Here is a 22,566-nt window from a genome sequence, read left to right on the forward strand (position 1 = left end):
TACGATAGAATATCTTTTTAAAAACGTTCCAAAAATAATGCCTGTATCGTAACGCAAATTTTTGGTTCAAAGTTCGATTTTTCAGTTTTTTCTTGATAAAGACCATTGAATATGGTCGAAAACGTTTGAATTTATCTATTAAATTATGGCTGCATATGTAAAGGTTTGTTTAAGTGTATTGTTTTATTTACAAAAGAATGACATTTCCTCACTATAATTTGAAGGAATATTTGCAGAAAGCTGTTATTGGGACATCATTGACATTGGAAAGTCAAAAAAGGAATGATTATTTTGATATTGGAGAAGTAAAATGTCCAGATAATCAAAGCACTGATTCAAATTCAAAGCATTATCATGAAACAAGATTATTGTTTAAAGAAATTTATGGTGTTGTCAAAAACTGTATATGTTAATGAAATTCTTTTTGAAGATACTTAACAATATATTCTGTATTTTAATTATGTTTATTGTCTTGATATTTAAGCTTAATTCAAAAATCATTTATGTATCATGTTATTCTCCCTAGATATCAATTAATCTGTTTGCTGTAATAAAATTAATTGAAAAGACCATTATTTAAACTAATAACTAATAGGAAAAAACTAATAAGTTCAGTTTAAAATGTACTAGGTGGGTTAATAATAATCATTTACATAATCTATAAAGATATTTAAGATGAGAAACATGAAAAACATACACAGGAATAAGAGAAAAAATTCATTGAACTAAGCAATTCATTTCCACTTTTTGTTAATATTTACATTAAATATGACATTTGAATAAAGTAAAATCTTTTTTAGATTTTTTAATGGAAACAAAAACTTTTGCAGAAAAACCTTTCAGTATATTTATCAGAGTGTCAATTTCTATAAAATGAAGCAATGCCACTTTTTAATAGAATGTAAAAAATGATATACATTCTGTTAAAAACTGATATTGTAATTCCCAACCTTCCCTTATCAGTTAATCATAAAATCTAGATGATTATTAATATGCAACTTCCACAAAATTCTAAACATCTATTTTAGGTAGGCCATTTCTAGAATGTATCACATTATTTTTTGGGATGCAATTTGAAAAAATTGTAGACCTATAAATTCCCCACTGTCATCTGTCTGTTGTCTGTCTTTCCTTAATCTCAAGAATGGAGTTAGGTAGATGAAAGATGAGACCAGATGTGGAAACCTTATGGACATGAGGTCTCAATTAACTACAGTGGGTGATCAATTAATGAATAGTTCAGACTGTGAATGAATCAGGTAATGAACAGTTTCACGAAACATTTTTATGTTTGGATAATGAGACTTCACAGAACGAACAAGCAAAATAAAATAGCAAATACTGATTGGTCTTCCCTTGTCTCCAGGTGACAATTTGAAACCTTTCAGAGTTCTGAAGATGACATCGACACTCAAACCCGATACCAATTGGATAGTATTCCTCCAAATTTTGAAACTCTCCCTTGTAATTCCAGCTTTTTGTTTCCTTTCTGACAAATAATTTTTTATGGTCTCAGCGAGATTGTAGGGCGGGTCCTTGTTAAATTTTGCATCAGTTTTTATTTACAAAAGGCAAGAGTTTAACTGTCTCATCAGATATTTGTTAACATTTTAATACCAAATTTCATCTGGGCCTTGCATTTAAACAATTTTTTTGTGTGCTAGTTGATTTCTGTTCTCTGAATTTTTGTAAGTGCTTTTCTGAATTTTTTATTTAAAAAAGAAACATAATATTATGGAGCCTAAAAAGAGTGGAGTGTCAAGAACTATGCTCACCATAGAAACCAAGCAAGAGATAATAGCCAAGGTAGGGAGTGGGCAGAAGATATCTGATAGTGCTAGGCAGTGTGGCTTGAACAGATCTACAGTAGGCACAATCTTAGCTATGAAAGATATATCAAGAAGTCTCAAGCAGTTAAAGATCTTTTGAAGAAGTGGGAGAATGTCAGAACAACGGTCATCCAAATGGCATCCAAACCAGAATGAGGTTAATAGGCTTGGGTATCAATACAATTGCAATGCTATTAATTACTTCCAAAAAATCCTGAAGAAGTGAGAAAAGTAATCTACATTAGATAGATACTTTAACCCCCACAAATGGAAAAAACATGACTAATAAAAATGCAAGACTTGTATATATGTATTTTTATTATTACATATAAATAAACATAGTAAGAAAGTATATATTTTTTATTTTTTGGAGTCTTCAGAACAAATTAATCAAATTCTCATAAAAATATATGGTAAATCGATAAATCAGTTAACAAACAATTCAGATAGCGAACGAAGTCTTGGAATGGATTATATTTGTTAACCAATCACCAATTGTATATACAAACTTCTGATGCTAACTGGAAGTCACATTATTCCAATTCAAAAATTTTTCCCTGAAAGGTGTTAGATTGTGAAAGCATGTTTGTGAAACACGTGATAAGATGACAAAAACAATAATGATCAAATCATTTTATTAGTTGAGTGAGTTGACAGAGAATGGAATGCCCGTTACAGAGATAATCATATTTAGATATATTTACAACGTCTCCTCTCTCGTTTGAACTTTCCATGACAAAATTTAATATATACATATAATCCTGATTTAAACTAAGATAATTATAATTAACTTAAACCTAATACTATTACTGCTAGAATGAAGAAAGGAAGGATAGTTACGAAATCTACCAGTAGCTAGATTTGTGGGTCCTGAACCGGGTGAATATTGATGTTTATCACTTTGTGCACAGTGAATGTCCAATCCGTTAGCATCCAGGTGGTTACAAAGTAGTTATTAATAAACATGTGCCGAGACAGTTCCTTGGACATCTCCGGAACGGCTATCTGAATTATATTTCTTGTTTCCATTCCTATTTGGTCTATGCTGACTCTCTCTCTCTCGTTTGCCCTCAGCCTTATATCTTGTCCTCCAGTCACTCTTGCTTGACCTCTGTTTTTGGTGGCGAACCCAAAAGTGTCTTTTCTTCCCACCTTGTGTCTATCAGTAGTTTCGGCAGGACCCCTTCCTGTCCCTTTTTAAATCAGCCAGTCAGGACCCACAAATAGTACAACTCCTGTCATGTGACTGAAAAGGGTTAAAAATGGAAGGAAGAAGAATTACAGGAAAGAAGAAAGGAGTTCTTATTCTATATACACTACAATTATATACAACAAAATGGCAGACAGCCACAAGATAGATGACCAGTACAACTCTATTGTTAAAGGAAAAGTATTATATATGGAGCAAGCCACTAATAATTTGAAGATGGACAGCATATATTTTAAATGAAATAAATTAAAAATATGATTAAAAATTGCAGCTCAGCAATGTGACCATGTTACAAATAATTGCTCATTAACTGTAGATTCAAATTACAACTTGAAAATTATGTAAAAATTCATGTAACTTTCAAAAATGAAATTATATCTGTTAGGAGAACTGGAACAGAAATGGGTAGAACAAGTCAAGATGAAATTTTATTTTGAAAATGATTTATTTGATCCTCAATAATCAAACACAATATAATTTGTGTCAAATGGAAAACTCTAACTCCATTAAAAAAAAATAGGATAATTTGATTTTTAATTTAAATTTTAATAATTTTCTCTTTTAGTTTTTTGTGCATGTCACAGCAATAAAACAGATTGTTGAATGTTTTATTTTTGTATTTGAACCTTGTTTGGCATTCAAAAATAGTGGTACCTCATACTTCAGATGCAAAATTCCACAAAAATTTTCTTCAGAGTTCAAACAATTCTCTGGATTGCAAACTGTTTGCACAGTGAAAAAATGCATTTGAAGTGTAAATGCAATCTGTTATGCACCCAGGTCATCTCTCATTCTTGCTCTCTCATTAAGCTTGTATGTTTTTGGTGCTTTTTCTGCTTTATTTTTGATGTGTTTGTTTATATACAGTGGGTGATCGGTTAATGAACATAATCCGTTCCAAGAGTTTGTTCATTATCCAAATTGTTCGTTAACTGATTATTGATTTACCATAGGTTTTTATGGGAATTTGATTAATTTGTTCCGGAGACTACAAAAAATAAAAAATATATACTTTTTTACTACGTTTATTTATATGTAATAGTAAAAATACATATATATGTAGTCTTGCACTTTTATGAGTCATGTTTTTTCCATTTATGGGGATTAAAGAGTCTGTCCAATGTCAATTGCTTTTCTCTTTTCAGGATTTTTCAGTAGTAGTTAATAGTACTGCAATTGTAGAGATCCCCAACCCCATTAACCTTATTCTGGTTTGGATGATTTGGACAATCGTTGTTTTGACATTCTCCCACTTCTTCAAAAGATCTTTAGCAGTAGATGTTGACATTGGTCCTCTTTCGTCTTCCTCTTTTTCAAAAGAAAACACATCTTGCTGAGTTTCTTGGCATTCTTCATTTGAGAGTTCTTGGAGTTCTTCAGTCGCCAGATCAGTTTCAGGTTCCATTATGAGCTCTAAAATGCTCTTTATTTCTCAGATGTGATTTTCATTACTCCATTAGCAGCTCAAGACTTCTTGATATATCTTTCATAGCTATGATTGTGCCTACTGTAGACCTGTTCAAAACCATACTGCCTAGCAACATCAGACATCTTGTGCCCAATTTCTACCTTGGCTATTTTTTCTTACTTGGTTTCTAGGCTCTGATGAAATTCAAAATTTGGTATTAAAATGTTAATGAATATCTGATAGGACAGTTAAACTTTCACTTTTTGTAAATAAACCCTGACGCAAAACTTAACAAGTGTCTGTTCAACAGTCTCATGAAGACTATAAAAAATTATTTGTCAGAAAGGTAAACAAAAAGCTGGAATTACAAGGGAGAGTTTCAAAATTCGGAGGAATACTATCTGATTGGGATCGGGTTGAGTATTGATGTTGACGTCTCTCACACTCCGAAAGGTTTCTAATTGTTACCTGAAGACAAGGGAAAATCAATCGGTATTCATTATTTTCCTTCACTTCTTTTTATGTTTGTTCAGTAAAGTGTTCGTTATCTGAACATGTGTTTGTTGTCCAATCATAAAAATCTTTTGCAAAGTGTTCATTATCTGATTTGTTCGCTATACAAACTGTTTATTAACCGATTACCCACTGTATATTGTTTCTTTCTGCAATCTTTATTTGTCTACAGCTTTTAAACACCCCTGTGTTTTTTATACTTTAGTTCAAAACTTTCCAAATGGAACTTTTTAAACCATATTTGACACATTTTTAGTTTAGGAGTATCTTTTCCATATGCAGTACAAATTTCTGTGTTTTTTTTTCTTCTTTTTCTTTTTAGTATTGTATTTTTTTCCAAAACTCAAAAGATTTTTTCTGAAATAAGCTTGATATTATTCTTATATGAAGCCATTTGGATTTGATTTTATTCAAACAAAATATGAAGTAAAAAGTTTAAAATAAGCTTCTAAACAAAGAAAACAATCTCAAATTAGCAATAAGATGTTATATTTCACAATTATTATAATTAAATCTTACATCTATTTTAAGGACAACTGTTAAAAGTAGGCAAAAACTTTTGTTCAACCCATTATAACCTTTACTTATTAATTGTGACATCTGAGAAGTGTGTGGAAGCAGCAAAGATCTAAGAGGAAGGTTTTAATACCAACAATTGAGATGAAAAAGGATTTTATCCATGGTATAAGTGTGATAAATTAAGTAGTCATGTTTAAGATGAAAAGTTGACAGTGTGCAACAGTAAATGCAATTTTCATTTTATTATTCAGTATTTACATATTTAATTTTTTGTTTTTGTTTTAATTTATTATTAAGGGATTTAATTGTTATTTTTTATTTTAAATTATGTGTATTTGCTATTTTAAGTTTGTTAAAATGGGTACTGTTTAGGATGTGAGAATAGATTAATTTGCTTTTCATTATTTCTAATGGGAAAAATTGATTTGGGTTTGAACAGCCACCTAGAATGAAGTAAATTCAAAGTACAGTACAAGGCACCACTGTATTTTTATTTAATTTTTGTTAGTACAGTAGAACCTCGATTATCCGGATTGCTCAAAATAAACAAAAATTTTACAAATTTGCTGATTTGCATTAGGCGAATTACGATACTGTTTATGTACATGATGGAATGCATAACTTTTTTTATTTCAACGTCTCACCCGGCACAGTGGTCGTAAACTCTTAAATATATTTTGCGTCATAATAAAAATATAACTTGACATACGTATTTATAAATAATTTACATTCAAATTACATCATTTCTATGACCAAGGGCGGCGTATGGCAACGTGGGCCACCACCTATGCTTTACGGTCCGAAGGGCCTCGTGCCTCGAAGGTTTATGCATTACTTAAAAGCCGCGAACGCAACGAAAAAGTTTTGCTTGTCATAAAACGATAAATAGTTTGTCAAATTTTTATTCATAAAAATGCAGTTTCAACTGCTTTTTATTTTATAAAATCCGTCTTCTTGCGCCACCAAAGGGCCTTTTAACAATAGATAGTCTGTTAGTGCTGGTCAGAACTTATCGGAGAAAAAGCACACTACGGCTATTATCTCCATATGAATCAGCCAGGGGGAGACGAATAGAATAGAACGAATAGAATAGCTCTGGTCTGTAGTAGTCCAAATTCAATACGAATGTTTGTTTCTTGAAAATTTGATCACGATTTAAATACAGTATTTATTCTTAATATTACCGATATGTCATCAAAAAGAAAATGTGTTGTATTATTATTAAAAGACAAATTAAAGTATTTGTTTCGATTATCCAAATTTTTCCTTATCCAGACTACCTTCATCCCCAATTAGTCTGGATAATTGAGGTCCTACTGTATTTGTAAATGTTAGATTTTTCAAACATCAGATCCAATGAAGGCCATTAAATATGACTGAAAATGTTAGCTTTCTCTTATTTAATAAAGTTTTTTGCTGCTGTACAAGGTTGTATGTAATTGATTTAATGATTTACTGAAGCATTTACTTTATGAATTGTACTTTTTGATAATCTAAAAATTTTAAAGCTAAAGTATTCTTTCAGAATCAAGATCATAAATTTTAAAATATTATATTGTTAATTCAATTCTAAAGAAATTAAGTTTTATCTAATAAATATGAGGAATGTTGAGAATTATGCTTTGAAATTAAAGAATTAATGTTACTAAATTTTTGACTTTCTTTAAGGTTAGAATTCAAACAGTTTAGCATATAGTTTGATTTAGAATTAGTGATATTATCATGTCATAAATATTTTAACAACAAATTTAAATTAACTAATAATTTTTTTAGATGTTTGTATATTTTGAAGATCAATTCAGACATTTGATTGAACTTCTTTAGATGCTAACAATTTCTATACTTTGAGAAAAGTATATTAATTACCTATATTATATAACTGGATTGCTGTATATTAGATCTCTATATAATGCATCTCTGTAATCCAACAAATGGTAGACGGACTCACAGCAAATTTTCAGTTGGGAACTACAATTTTATTCTCGAAATTGACAATATATAGTGATATATTGTCAATTTTGTATAATATAATTCTCAAAATTGTTAAAATATATAGTGATATAAACAGTTGGTAAACTGTTTATATCACTATATATTTTAACACGATGAGGTTATCCGGTGGTATTAAAACTTCAAGTGCTCTTTGAGCTTGTACGATACCTGTACGATGTATTGATGTATAACATGTGTTGGTGTTATAGTTGTGTTGGTTTCCCATGCACAATTTTTTATCTTTAAGACACTGAGGAGGGGTTGTAATGTACTGCGCCAACCTGAAATGCATTTGTCAACAAATAGTTTAATTTGTATTGAAATGAGAATAAAATTGTAGTTCCTAACTGAAAATTTTCTGTGAGTCCATCTACCATTTGTTGTATTACAGAGATGTATTACATAGAGATACATTAATTACCATTTATTTTTGACAGATTAAAAGTGAATCTTTACTTCTAGACATATGTGGAATTCAAAATCACAAAACATCAATTTGTTACATCTGTAATGTTAATGTTAAATTGCTATAAAAATTTTTGATTTTAGTATTATTATTTTGTAACTATTAAAAATATACATGGTAAGTTCTTGTTTAACGTCATCAATAGGTTCTTGGAAATTGCAACTTTAAGTGAAACAAGTTATAACGAAACCAAGTTTTTCATAGACTAATTGATATAGAGAAGATATACGAGGGCTGTTCGGAAAGTTCGCGGCCTCAAATAGAACAACAAACAAAATAATGTTAAAACTTTTTTTATTTTTCAATGTAATCTCCTCTGTTAGCAATGCACTTATTCCAGCGATGTTCTAGCTTTTTTATGCCATCACAATAGGTCGATTTGTCAAGGTGTGCAAAGTACTCGTTCACTTCAGAGATGACTTCATCATTTGAGTGGAATCTCTTTCCAGCCAAGAAATTTTTTAGGTTTGGAAAAAGGTGGAAGTCACTGGGGGCTAAATCAGGTGAGTACGGTGGATGAGGAAGTAATTGGAAGCGAAGTTTGTTTATCTTTTGTTCAGTGATTCTAGCGGAATCTGCATGTGCATTATCATGGTGGAACAGAACCTTTTTTTTCTTCAAGTGTGACCTTTTTTCGTCAATTTCTTTCTTCAATTTTTCCAAAAGTTTACAGTAATAGACAGCATTAACGGTCTTTCCTCTTTCTAGGTAGTCAATAATGATGATGCCTTTAGCATCCCAAAAAACCGAGGCCATCACTTTCCTCGTTGATGGAACTGTCTTTGCCTTCTTTGATGGTGGCAAACTGTGGTGTTTCCATTGTTTCGACTGTTCTTTTGTTTCAGGGGTGTAGTAATGGATCCACGTTTCATCAGTAGTCACAAACCGACGCAAGAAATCCTGTGGGTTTTTCTGGTAGAAGTCCAAACACTCCTTTGACATCAAAGTGCGAACACGTTTTTGCTTGGCGGTCAGCAGACGCGGCACCCACCTTGCTGAGACCTTCGTCATACCCAAATTTTCGGTTAGGACGTGGTGCACTCGGTCGACAGAGATGCCTGTTGTCTCAGCTATCTCACAGGTTTTCAAATGGCGATCTGCTAATAACAAATCGTGAACTTTGTTGATATTTTCTTCAGTGACAGCAGTTGACGGCCATCTGCTGCGAGGGTCATCTTCCACACTCTCTCTGCCAGATTTAAAAAGGGCTGTCCATTTTTTCACAGTGGTGTACGAAGGAGCAGACTCTCCCAAAACTTCATCCATGTCAGCTTTGANTTTTTCGAACGTGAGCCTCTGCCTAACCCACGAACGCGGACCTTGTTAACCCGGGCCACGTCCGAGCCGGTAGCACACTTTGATCTGGTTACTGTCATGATAATTATTTCCACAGAATGTGGGTGTGGTTACTCTTAGCTTCATTTTTCCCCATAGACCTTACTGGCATGGGTGTCCCTAGCAGGAGCTTGTGCTCCAGCCTGCATTGCTCTATGGTTCAGTAAAATTACTGGGCTCTCCCACCACGTCCAGGTGGTGACCACGGGAGAGTTATTATTATTATTATTATTATACTCAGTTTATTTAACAAGTATTAAAATGCAAATTGTTATGTAGATATTATTCATAAGAATGCTGCATAACATCTACATAAGAAATGCATATTGGACTATTGATGTATTCTGACAAAGCATTAGTTATTGGTGCATCATAATCATGTTAAATCTATTATTTTGATGACAATTTGCATTTTGATACTTATTAAATATGTTTAATAGTTGTTAAATAATTATGTTGTTATAGCCACTGAAGAGGATCATAAACTCAAAATGTATTTTGGCTTTTAGTAGTAGTAGTATAAGTTTCATAAAGTAGTAACCAAAGTATGATGAATCTGTGTTATGGGTCTTGCTAACTAAATATTAATATTTTATTTTAGGTTGACTAGATTTTTAGAAACAGCAAGCAGTGTTTTGAATTATTTTGAACCATTTTTAGGAAGAATTGAAATTCTAGGTAATATGATCTAAAATTTATTTTAACCATTGTTGTTAAATTTTAAAAAATTATTGTTCAAGTTTAAAATTGATTTTAAAAATAAAATTATTTTGTTAGAAGGATCAAACCAATACTGTAGAAACTAATATAAATTTGTATTTATCTTCTATGTGTAAAAAAATGATTATGTGAAAAGAAATTAATTCTGATATTTAATTATAAGCTGAATATATATTTTTATTTTATTTATACATACTTGAACTTATTACCATGATGCAGGGGGAAAACAAAATTACAAACATTTAAATTATAGTTTAGATAAACAGCATATAAAATATACATATCCATTACAAAAATCAGAATATATTTTTAAAAATATACTTCATAGATGTTTCAATTTATGTATATATTTTTAATTTAAAATTAAAATAATAAAATTACAAAATTTTCATCCACAGCTTTATTTTTTAACTAGCAGACCCTGCCACGCGTTGTTGTGGCTCAAAATGTATCTATTATAAATGTATAACACTTCCCCCGTGGGGGGGATTTTTTCGAAAAATTTCTTCTTACTTGTTAGTGTACATTCTCTTGACGCAATCAAACACGCAAAAACCTGCATTTAAAATAATATAATAGAAGCCAAGTTCTTCACGGTAAGCCTTAATTCTGTCCCTCTCCCCCGTGGTGGAATATAGAAAAATCTCTTCTTAGTGTACATTCTGTTGACGTATCCTATTAAAACACAATCAAAAACGCAAAAACCCGCATCTAAAATAGTATAAATAGAAGCAGAGTTCTTTACCGTAAGCCTTAATCCTAACCATCTCTCTTCAGTGGGGGGAATTTCGACACATATATTATATAAAAACACGTGTGTATTCGAATGCAGCATTGTGTCAAAATTTCAAAGGAATCGATAGGAACAAACGAACATTACATTTTTATTTATATAGATAGATAGAAGATGATCTGCTTTAGTTCATTTTCACAGAAAAGCATAATGCCTCACAGAAAAGCAAACTTAGGGCGTCGTACTCGTAGCGCCATCTGTTGGACATAAAAGCCTTAACCTAGATTATATATTTTAATTTATATGAATGTTTAACGGAATAATATACAGCCTATGTCCACCCTGAGGTTCCATTCTAAATATTGGTGAAAGAATTTTTGAAATCGGATGAGTAGTTTCGGAGATTACCTGCTGCAACGAAACTTACATACATACATACAAACATTACCTCTTTATATATTAGTATAGATAGAGAAATTTATTTCAATAGCTTTTTGCAATATTCAATTTTTATGACATTTTAGTAATTGATAATTATATAGTATAACAATTGAACATGGTCAATCATCAGCTTTTCATTCATTTAATTCCCAAACTTCTGCAAACTGTTATTTATAGTCAGCATCTCAATTTATAAATGTAATTTTAATAAAATAGACAAACATAAATTCAAGTAAAATTGACTCTAGACATTTATTGCTGTGTAGATTTATTTTTGATAAGTATGTGTATTTAGTAAATATTTTATTTAAGAAACTATTAAAATTATTTATTATTTTTATTATTGAATAAATTTAACACTGTTTTAATTTAATTTTACTTGAAAGGTGGCCAAAATAGAATAGAGAGAGTTTATTTTGAAATAAAAGAATCAACAATAAATCAATGGGAAAAACCTCAAATCAAGGTATTAATTTTAATAAAAATATTTTAAATTACTTTCTAGATCTTTCTTTACATAGGTTAATCATTACAGTATTTTTATGCTTTATGCATTTTTATTATGAATTAATTAATAATCGTTTGATTTGTTTTACATACACATAAAATGCAACACAACTATAAAATTTTTGTGATTAACAGAAAAATAATCTACTTGTTTTTATTATAATGTTTAAAAATTGTACTAATGTTTTTTAAACTTCAATTTTTTTTCTTATGCTGTGTGTAATGTATTTTTCGGCCAAAACTTTCAGGAAGAATTGTTTGTTTTTAATTTTTTAATTCATATTTATATGAATACTTGTAACTACTGTACTTACTTAATCATTGTAGACAACAACACTAGAATAGATTTCCAATGGGTCTTGGGTCATGTGGAGGTTCTCAGTAATGAGACCGCTGACCATTTTGCCAAACAAGCTGCAAAGTCTTCAGTCACTAGTACTTTCAGTTACATTCCTACCTCATACATCAACAATCACGTCAAGAAGCAAATCTTCATTCTCTGGCAAGACAGCTGGGACCATGACACCACTGGTAGACTCACTTACACTTTCATCCCAAGGTTGACACTACTGCAATTCTTTGCCACTTTTACCCTAGTTACACCCTCACTCAGCTACTTACAGGACACGGTAACTTTAAGCAATACTTGCATAGATTTAACCTTGGGGACAATTCACAATGCGATTGTGGTATTCAGGAGGGCCAAACACCACTTCACTTACAAGGAGACCCTACAGCTTTGGGGAAACTGATTTTGATGATCTTTGATGTAGAGGTAGTAAGCCATGCGAGTGTACTACCTGTAAAATACTAAAGTGCAACACTCAAATATAATCGAGAAAAACGAACTTAAAGTTTTCTTTAGCACTTTATATATAAGTTACACGTACTCGTGCTTGAGCATGGTGTGGCATGAGTGGTAATGCTCCTGACTCATACGCTTGCATGCTTGGGTTCAATTCTCTTGTTGTGTCTACTTTTTTCCATTTTTTTTTTTATTCATAAATACTTATAATGTATTTATTTATTTACTCATTCATTTATTTCTTATTATTTATTGATTATTTGAAAAATTATTTTATAATTAAAAAAAATGTCATCAAGAGAAGCAAGTTCTTCACATTGTGACAAAAAAACTGTTGATGATAACTCTTTATACAGTGATGTATCGAAACAGTGGCTAAAAGATGGAGTAGTGTATTATGAGAGTTTACTTTTCAAAAATAATTTAATCGCAACAATATCTTCTGATACACTATCTGAAGATGCTATGCTGATAGGCACAGAATTATACAATAATACATTGGGTGTGTTAAATTAAAAAACTTTATAATTGATGAAGAATTGATTTATGCCCAAGAAGAGTGTGCAGAAGGAAATTTCAAAGCAGTTAAAGATGACTCATCTGATGACTATGTACCTGATAAAAAATATATAAAATGAAGGAATATATTTCACTGGAATATAAAATCAAAGTTTTAAAAGTAGCAAAAGCCCACCCTATGTGGAAACTACAAACGTTGCAAAAAAAACAGATGTAGTCATTTGAAAAGAAATCATTTAAAATTATGGGAAAAACATGTTGAATGTGGTGGAACTATTTTTGATAAATATCATTTGATTGATTCTTGGACGTATGACCACTTTGTTGAAATGAGACAAAATTATAAAAAAAAAAAAAACCCAAAAAATCAATAAATAATAAGAAATAAATGAATGAGTAAATAAATAAATACATTATAAGTATTTATGAATAAAAAAAAAGGGAAAAAAAGTAAACACAACAAGAATTGAACCCAAGCATGCAAGCGTACGAGTCAGGAGCATTACCACTCATGCCACAGCACGCTCAAGCATGAGTACGTGTAACTTATATATAAAGTGCTAAAGAAAACTTTAAGTTCGTTTTTCTCGATTATATTTGAGTGTTGCACTTTAGTATTTTACAGGTAGTACACTCCCATGGCATAATACCTCTACACCAAAGATCATCAAAATCCATTTCCTCAAAGCCGTAGTGTCTCCTTGTTAGTATTTTGCTGCAATAGGTACAACCACATTAGGGATAGTTTAATGAGAGCTGCAATTCTTGAAGGGTACAACTGGCCTTGCAACCCGCACAAACTCATTCACACACACTCACACACACACACACACACACACACAATGTTCCATCATTTACTCACATTCATATCTCTTAGTGGGGCTCTTGGGAACACTGATTCCGGGGACACAGATGGCAATTAACTTTCCCATGCTTTGTTTCAACTGTTGGTATATAGCTGCCTTTCAACTTTGTATTTTAATTCTTATTTTCTGTCTTCTTTTTCAGTCTAAATTTGGTTAGTCCTAGTTGTAAGTTAGATTAGGGACTCTTAGCTTGGTTTCCTGTTAGGTTATGATAGGTTAGATTAAATTAGATTAGGGTTTGTTAGCATTAGTCGTCTGGTTAGGTTTGTCCTAGGTTATGGTAGGTTAGTTTAGTTAGTGAGTAAGTTAATGTTTAAAAAAATAAATAAAAATAATAAATAAATAAAATTTTGGGTCTTGCTCGTTTGTTTCTATTGGTCCATTAGTCTTGTCTAGTTTGTCATTGTTTTTGTTTGTTTTTTGAGCTGTCTGTTTAGCTGTTAAGTAGTATTGAGATTCACAATTGCATTCAGTTTTATTAGTATTAAGTAGATACACTGTAAGTCTTCTTACTAACAGTCACTTGGCACTAACTTCTACACTTAGCTATTCATGGCAGTACTCAATTATTGGTATTCGCTACATTCAGGATTTCTTTTAGACCGTTTGGAGGACTACAGCCTTGCATCCTAAAAACTGCATGCCAACATCAAAACATAGAGGGTATTGTAGCCTTATGTATGTCGTTCAGAGGGATCCTATCTTTCTCTACTATCTATCTCCTCTTCCTCCTTCTTCCCCTCCCCTTTTCCTTACCTTCTTTTCTGCTAGCTAAACATTTCGTGTACAACCGATGTCTTTCTTGTATGTATGTATGTATATATGTATGTACTTACTTAAAATAAAGTTTTTGATCAATACCTAGCAACAAAGGAATTAATGTAGCTGAATATCCATAATTTGTTCTCTCTTTTAAAATTGATTGCGCCCACTAACAACTCTTTGCTTTTTTTCCTCTATTAATTTCTGTTTTATTTGCTAATATGTCGCTCTTTATTTCATTTTCTTGAATCATTCATTGACTGTAATTGCTTTAGTTGCAAGTTTATCATGAGTTCAACATAACTGATTATCATATTCCAAAGTATTATTTTGCATATATATATAGCATTATTGATTTCTAGAGTTACTTTTTTAACTCATAAGCATAAATAAAAGAATTAAAAACATTTATAGATACAGAATTAGTACTACCCGTGTATAATGCACGTCCTTATTTTTTTGCTGACAAATTTGAGCAAAAAAAAATGGTATTAATAACAGAACTTCCAAATTAAAACTTGGAAATTCTGTTATTACGAGGGCTGTTCGGAAAGTTTGCGGCCTCAAATAGAACAACAAACAAAATAATGTGAAAACTTTTTTATTTTTCAATGTAGTCGCCTTTGTTAGCAATGCACTTATTCCAGCGATGTTCTAGCTTTTTTATGCCATCACAATAGGTCGATTTGTCAAGGTGTGCAAAATACTCATTCAATTCAGAGATGACTTTGTCATTTGAGTGGAATCTCTTTCCAGCCAAGAATTTTTTTAGGTTTGGAAAATGGTGGGGGCCAAATCAGGTGAGTACAGTGGATGTGGAACTAATTGGAAGCGAAGTTCATTTATCTTTTGTTCAGTGATTCTGGCGGAATGTGCAGGTGCATTATCGTGGTGGAACAGAACCTTTTTCTTATTCAAGTGTGGCCTCTATTCTTTGATTTCTTTCTTCAGTTTTTCCAAAAGTTCACAGTAATAGACAGCATTGATGGTCTTTCCTCTTTCTAGGTAGCCAATAAAGATGATGCCTTTAGCATCCCAAAAATCTGAGGCCATCACTTTCCCCACTGATGGGACTGTCTTTGCCTTCTTTGGTGGTGGCGAACTGTGGTGTTTCCATTGCTTCGACTGTTCTTTTGTTTCAGGAGTGTAGTAATGGATTTACGTTTCGTCAGTAGTCACAAACCAACGCAAGAAATGCTGTGGGTTTTTCTGGTAGATGTCCAAGCACTCCTTTGACATCAAAGTGCGAACACGTTTTCGCTCAGCGGTCAGCAGACGCGGCACCCACCTTGCTGAGACCTTCGTCATACCCAAATTTTCGGTTAGGATGTGGTGCACTCGGTCGACAGAGATGCCTGTTGTCTCAGCTATCTCACGCGTTTTCAAACGGCAATCTGCTAATAACAAATCGTGAACTTTGTCGATATTTTCTTCAGTGACAGCAGTTGACGACCGTCCACTGNTGAGCTTGATTAATCCTTTTTACTTACCTGCTTGATTCGGTTTAGTGAAGGTCTGCTACGTTTAGCTGGTGAACATTTCATGTCAATTAATTATTAGTATTTCTTCAGAAGATAATAATTTGTGATTAGTTATGAACACTTTTTAGTTAACTTGGTTTAATTAAGGATGATAAATACACTAATTTCTTGTTTCTTGTCGAAGTGCAGAGAGAAAGTCACTAGCAACCCTAGCAGTTGAGACATGTCCCCCTTCAGATTATCCAATAATGTATTCTAATATTGTAGCTTTTTATACCTTTGTTGAGAAGAGAAAATAGACTTTTTACAGAAATAATCATGTTGTCATCCAAAATTTATTGATAATTTTCTATATACAAAACAGTTTTCAACATGTAGATACATTAGATATATTAATTTTAAAAATTATTTAATTAACAGATTATTTAAAATTTATCTAGAATTATCTAAAATTATAATAGTTGATAAACAGTTATTGTTAAATAAATATTTCTTAATTGACAATGTTTAAATTTTTCAGATCAGCTTTTGAACCTGTGAAGCGAGGTCTTCGTTATGTTTTTAATTTAATTGTTTCATTCTTGTGCTTATTCACACCATCAAATCTTAAAAAACAATATGCAATCATGTGTCAGAAAACATATCTTGAATTGATAAAAGGTTTCTTCTTGATTATTTTTAACACATTTTTCTACACTGGATGGTATATATATTTCTCAGTTAGGTAAGTATACCTTTCATTGTCTTTCTTTTTGAAAGAAAGGCACTCTATATTTATAATATTTTTATTTCTTTTATCATGAATATTCTAATTATAATTTTTTTAAAATTATTTTTATCCAGAATTGTTTTTCTATAGTATTATATAGCATAAATTCATATCAATGAATTTTCTGTTTTAAACTAATACAAAAATAATAAATTTACTTAATTAATTATATTTTAATGAATGATAGGCTCATAATAATAAATTTTAAAATAAATGTCATTTCAGAGCAGTAACAAAATTCATTATGTTGCTAATGGGAGGTCAACCTTTATATCCTGTTCCTGAAGAAGAAGAAACAATGAAAGTAGACTTATTTTTCAAACCAGGTGTAATGGTTCCTATGGGTACACCTCTTGCAATAGAGACTATGCCAATGGGTGAATTAGCACTATTAGGAGAACCATCAGAAACAGTTGCTCCAATGCAAGCATTTGGTGTTGATATTACTAAAGAAGAAGAAGATGGTGAAATTAGGTTAGTTATTAAACAATTTATGAAATGTTAATAAAGAAATATTTGTTCTATTAGTAAAGAATTAAAAAATTAATATAGGTATCACATGGCACCCACTCAAACACAACCTGAAATTACACCTCAGTCAAGTTTGGAACTTTCAGAACAAGAACAGACAAGTGAAGAAGAAAGCAAAGCATCACCCACATCAGAAGCTAGTCCTGACAAAGCGATAACAGATGGTGCTACACCTGAAGTAAGCATTTTAACAATAATAATATTTTTAGAACTACAATAATAAACAATAAAACAATTAAAAAATATAGAAAATTTACTGAATTTTAAAATGAAAATCATGAGTTCTTTTTCTGTTTTTAAATTATTGATTTGCTGATTTAGGATATCTATTTGACTGTCCATTTTTTGGAACTGTAGTTTATTTTCACCTATACTTCCATGAATTAAGTACAAGTCTTCTTTAATAGATGTCACTTGGGTAGATAATGTAGTGCTATGCACTTTTTTCTTGTAAATTATATTTTTTGTTTTGCTTATGTTTTGTTATACGTATCGGGTTTTGTTATTTTTGTAACACGTGAATGTTATTTTCCTTCACATTGCGCACCACCTTTTGTGTGGGGGTGGTTGGTGGACTGTTGGTTGGCTGTTCAAGAGACCATGTGATAGGAGGCAGGAGATCTGAACAAAAGGAAGATATAAAAGGGTGACCTCACAATGGGAGGGAATTTTTTTTTTCTATAACCTGCATGTGCTGGAAGAACCATTATAAGGCTGAGGACGAGGAGAAGGAAGGTAAGGGTCACTATATATGAATGATATATGATTTGGGAGAGATCAAAGGGGAAGGAAAGAAAAATCCAACTGCATTGACATGTGAATGATATGAGGAACAATATCTCTAATTATAGAAGAGAAAACTTTACAGGTTAGAACCCCTTGCTACATTATTTTTGTGATTAATAACATTTTCCAACACATGATTATCAACCCCTTTGTTATCGAATATGGACTATATCATTGTTACGAAGAATTGTGTGCAAGCAGATCGACAACATGGACTCTCCTTGTAATTAACTGTAAATTTTTAACTATCGGATTTGTAATTAGCGAGTCTATTGTACCAATTAGGTATTATTAATTGCTGCATGATTGGTAATTATTGTATTGCTAATATTATCAATTGCTATATGTACATGTATATAAATTGTTATAAATTGTTTATCTATCTATTGGTCCTGAGGTGTGTTGTAATTGTGAGGTTCTCAGACAACTCTTACCCCACATTAAGGTCAGGATTATTTCGGTACTTCCCTTGTTCTTCAATAATTTATCATTAGAGGTATTTATCAGTTCTGAGATTTTGTAAATTTTGTACCATAGAGGTGTCTAATGACTCACCCATGTTAGTGAGATCGGATAGAGTGCATTAGACTCACCTGGAGAATTTTGTAAACTTTGTGATATTGTGTCCATCTGAAAGTTGTTATTCACTAAAGATGAGTCTTGTAAATCTTTATCCACTTGTAGATTAAGAACTATTATAAACTTGGAGTTAGATGAGCTTGATTAATCCTTTTTACTTACCTGCTTGATTCGGTTTAGTGAAGGTCTGCTACGTTTAGCTGGTGAACATTTCATGTCAATTAATTATTAGTATTTCTTCAGAAGATAATAATTTGTGATTAGTTATGAACACTTTTTAGTTAACTTGGTTTAATTAAGGATGATAAATACACTAATTTCTTGTTTCTTGTCGAAGTGCAGAGAGAAAGTCACTAGCAACCCTAGCAGTTGAGACATGTCCCCCTTCAGATTATCCAATAATGTATTCTAATATTGTAGCTTTTTATACCTTTGTTGAGAAGAGAAAATAGACTTTTTACAGAAATAATCATGTTGTCATCCAAAATTTATTGATAATTTTCTATATACAAAACAGTTTTCAACATGTAGATACATTAGATATATTAATTTTAAAAATTATTTAATTAACAGATTATTCAAAATTTATCTAGAATTATCTAAAATTATAATAGTTGATAAACAGTTATTGTTAAATAAATATTTCTTAATTGACAATGTTTAAATTTTTCAGATCAGCTTTTGAACCTGTGAAGCGAGGTCTTCGTTATGTTTTTAATTTAATTGTTTCATTCTTGTGCTTATTCACACCATCAAATCTTAAAAAACAATATGCAATCATGTGTCAGAAAACATATCTTGAATTGATAAAAGGTTTCTTCTTGATTATTTTTAACACATTTTTCTACACTGGATGGTATATATATTTCTCAGTTAGGTAAGTATACCTTTCATTGTCTTTCTTTTTGAAAGAAAGGCACTCTATATTTATAATATTTTTATTTCTTTTATCATGAATATTCTAATTATAATTTTTTTAAAATTATTTTTATCCAGAATTGTTTTTCTATAGTATTATATAGCATAAATTCATATCAATGAATTTTCTGTTTTAAACTAATACAAAAATAATAAATTTACTTAATTAATTATATTTTAATGAATGATAGGCTCATAATAATAAATTTTAAAATAAATGTCATTTCAGAGCAGTAACAAAATTCATTATGTTGCTAATGGGAGGTCAACCTTTATATCCTGTTCCTGAAGAAGAAGAAACAATGAAAGTAGACTTATTTTTCAAACCAGGTGTAATGGTTCCTATGGGTACACCTCTTGCAATAGAGACTATGCCAATGGGTGAATTAGCACTATTAGGAGAACCATCAGAAACAGTTGCTCCAATGCAAGCATTTGGTGTTGATATTACTAAAGAAGAAGAAGATGGTGAAATTAGGTTAGTTATTAAACAATTTATGAAATGTTAATAAAGAAATATTTGTTCTATTAGTAAAGAATTAAAAAATTAATATAGGTATCACATGGCACCCACTCAAACACAACCTGAAATTACACCTCAGTCAAGTTTGGAACTTTCAGAACAAGAACAGACAAGTGAAGAAGAAAGCAAAGCATCACCCACATCAGAAGCTAGTCCTGACAAAGCGATAACAGATGGTGCTACACCTGAAGTAAGCATTTTAACAATAATAATATTTTTAGAACTACAATAATAAACAATAAAACAATTAAAAAATATAGAAAATTTACTGAATTTTAAAATGAAAATTTATATTCAAATAATTTTTAAAATTAATAAATTCTTGGAGTATAAATTTCTCTTGTTTGTTATAAATGATTATCAGATCATTGGGCTGAAATTTGAAAAAATTGTAGACCTACAAATTTTTACTGTTGTCCATCAAAAAGTTTCTCCAAAACGAGTTAGATGACCAGCATGACTCTGTTGTTATCAGGAAAAATATAATGTACAGGGGCAAGACACTACTAATTTGAAATCAAGAATATATATTTAAAATTAAATAAATTAAGAATATGATTAAAAATTGCAGCCCAGCATTGTGATGATGTCACAATAATTTTTACTTGTTATGTATATATATTTTTTCTATAAATAATATGAAATGTTTAATTTGCTACACTATTTTATCTTAGTATTTATGACATTTGAAAATATTTTGACAATAACAAATTTAACAAATAAAAAAAAAAGTATAATATGCAGACAATTTGAATTTAAGTATAAAAAAAAAATTGACAATAATCTTTAGGTATTATATAATACTAGTAGCAGAATTAAATAAAAATAAAATAATATAAAATTTGAATTGATGTAAATTATAATTAAATAAAAAAAATGAAAATATATACAAAAAGTGTAAAGATAAAAATTGTTTTAAAAATGTAATAGTAATAAATATGAAATATACATTTAAATATGTGAATTTAAGCAGTAGAATTTTTCTTTATGTTTATGACATAAATAATGTAATGTTGATGATGTGTAAATGCTATCATGGATAATACATGTCTTATGTTACATACATTTGCATATCAATTATATTGTTATGATGTGATGGTTATATTGAAGTTAAAACAGTTTTACTTAGAGAAATCAAAATTAACATGAATATTCTCTAAATACTAATATATAAAAAATTATTTTATTTGTATCTTATAATATAATCAAGATGGGTTAATAATAATAATAAGCGCAGAGCCCAAACAGTTAGGAGTTGAAAGTTGAAATTTTGTACACAGTTAGGGTACATCATGAGAATGTACACTAAGAAGGGATTTTTCGAAATTACTCCATGAGGTAGAGGGTTAAAGATTACCCTGAAGAACTTGGCTGTACTATTTTAGGTGCTGTTTTTTGTGTTTTTGCAGGAAATCAAACATATTTTTAGACCCATCTAAAAATTTTCTAATTACTCTTGGAAGAGGAGTGACTAATTCTTGCACCTGGTGAAAATGGGTAAGATCAGCTATAATCTAAGAATCTTAATCTTGGCTATCACTAGTTTTTGCTCGAGCAATGCAGGGCTCATCTGCTAGTATAAATATATTTAACCCTTTACCACCACCATCTTGTTTACATTTATTTTTTTAATCCGTACTAAGGCAATATAGGTCAGCCAGGCAATATTATTTTAAAAATTCACCAAAAATCAAATTATCATTATATTCAAATGAAAAAAATTACGTACATTTATTAATATCTTTAGTTTTACATATATTTTTTAATACAATTTATTAGAAAAATTTATAAGAAAAAAATATATATATATATCAGAACTGATATTTAAACTTGATAATTTGTAACTTTCATCAAAATTAACATTGTCTAGTTACCTAGTTTTTTGCTGGCACTGAGCCAGAAAGACGTAGAATATTATTTTGTACAACTCTATATAACACTTATGCATGTACATTTATTTGTTGTGAAATTATCACACATTACAGGTATACCTCGCCTTGCGTCGGTAATTGGTTCCAGGAGAACGACGTAAGTCGAATTTACTTGTCTCCGAATCTACTTGTCACTAGGCTAAACCATAAATTACCATTCCTGGTTTTGTATTTTATTTATTAATGCATTTTTAATAATATATGGTTAATAAAAATCTATTTTAAGCTTACAAACAAATAAATTTTAGTTTTTAATATAGTACAGAAAAAAGTATTCTAAATTTACGAATGCATGTACTGTAAATACAGAACATACTAGTATATATTTTAATATGATTTTATGTGCTTTAAACGTTTTTCTAGTGATATTACGACTTCAATATTTGTGGCGGACAGACGTAAAGTCGAATAAAATGACTTAAA

The 22,566-nt window shown here is 30.6% G+C and overlaps 2 protein-coding genes across 2 annotated transcripts in view; one reads left to right on the plus strand and one right to left on the minus strand.

Annotated features, from left to right (window-relative positions):
• Positions 1–533: 533 nt before the first annotated feature.
• LOC111638196 lies at positions 534–9,204 on the minus strand. Its single transcript, XM_023383867.1, has 2 exons — positions 8,697–9,204; positions 534–545 (listed from the first exon to the last, which is right to left on the minus strand). Exons 1-2 carry the CDS (start codon positions 9,201–9,203, stop codon positions 534–536), a joined length of 519 nt encoding a protein of 172 aa, XP_023239635.1. The 5' UTR covers position 9,204.
• A 387-nt stretch (positions 9,205–9,591) lies between these two features.
• Positions 9,592–22,566, plus strand: part of LOC111638197 (ryanodine receptor-like) — a 98,130-nt gene continuing 85,155 nt past the window's right edge. The window contains exons 1-10 of the mRNA XM_023383868.1: positions 9,592–9,637; positions 9,738–9,765; positions 9,874–9,950; positions 11,553–11,635; positions 16,607–16,830; positions 17,101–17,349; positions 17,428–17,584; positions 19,425–19,648; positions 19,919–20,167; positions 20,246–20,402. Of these exons, the coding sequence (XP_023239636.1) occupies positions 9,592–9,637; positions 9,738–9,765; positions 9,874–9,950; positions 11,553–11,635; positions 16,607–16,830; positions 17,101–17,349; positions 17,428–17,584; positions 19,425–19,648; positions 19,919–20,167; positions 20,246–20,402 (1,494 nt within the window). The remainder of the gene's footprint in view (positions 9,638–9,737; positions 9,766–9,873; positions 9,951–11,552; positions 11,636–16,606; positions 16,831–17,100; positions 17,350–17,427; positions 17,585–19,424; positions 19,649–19,918; positions 20,168–20,245; positions 20,403–22,566) is intronic.

Source organism: Centruroides sculpturatus, unplaced genomic scaffold (assembly GCF_000671375.1).
Source record: "Centruroides sculpturatus isolate CEXI.00-Female unplaced genomic scaffold, Cexi_2.0 scaffold1127, whole genome shotgun sequence".
Taxonomy (NCBI): Eukaryota; Metazoa; Arthropoda; class Arachnida; order Scorpiones; family Buthidae; genus Centruroides; species Centruroides sculpturatus.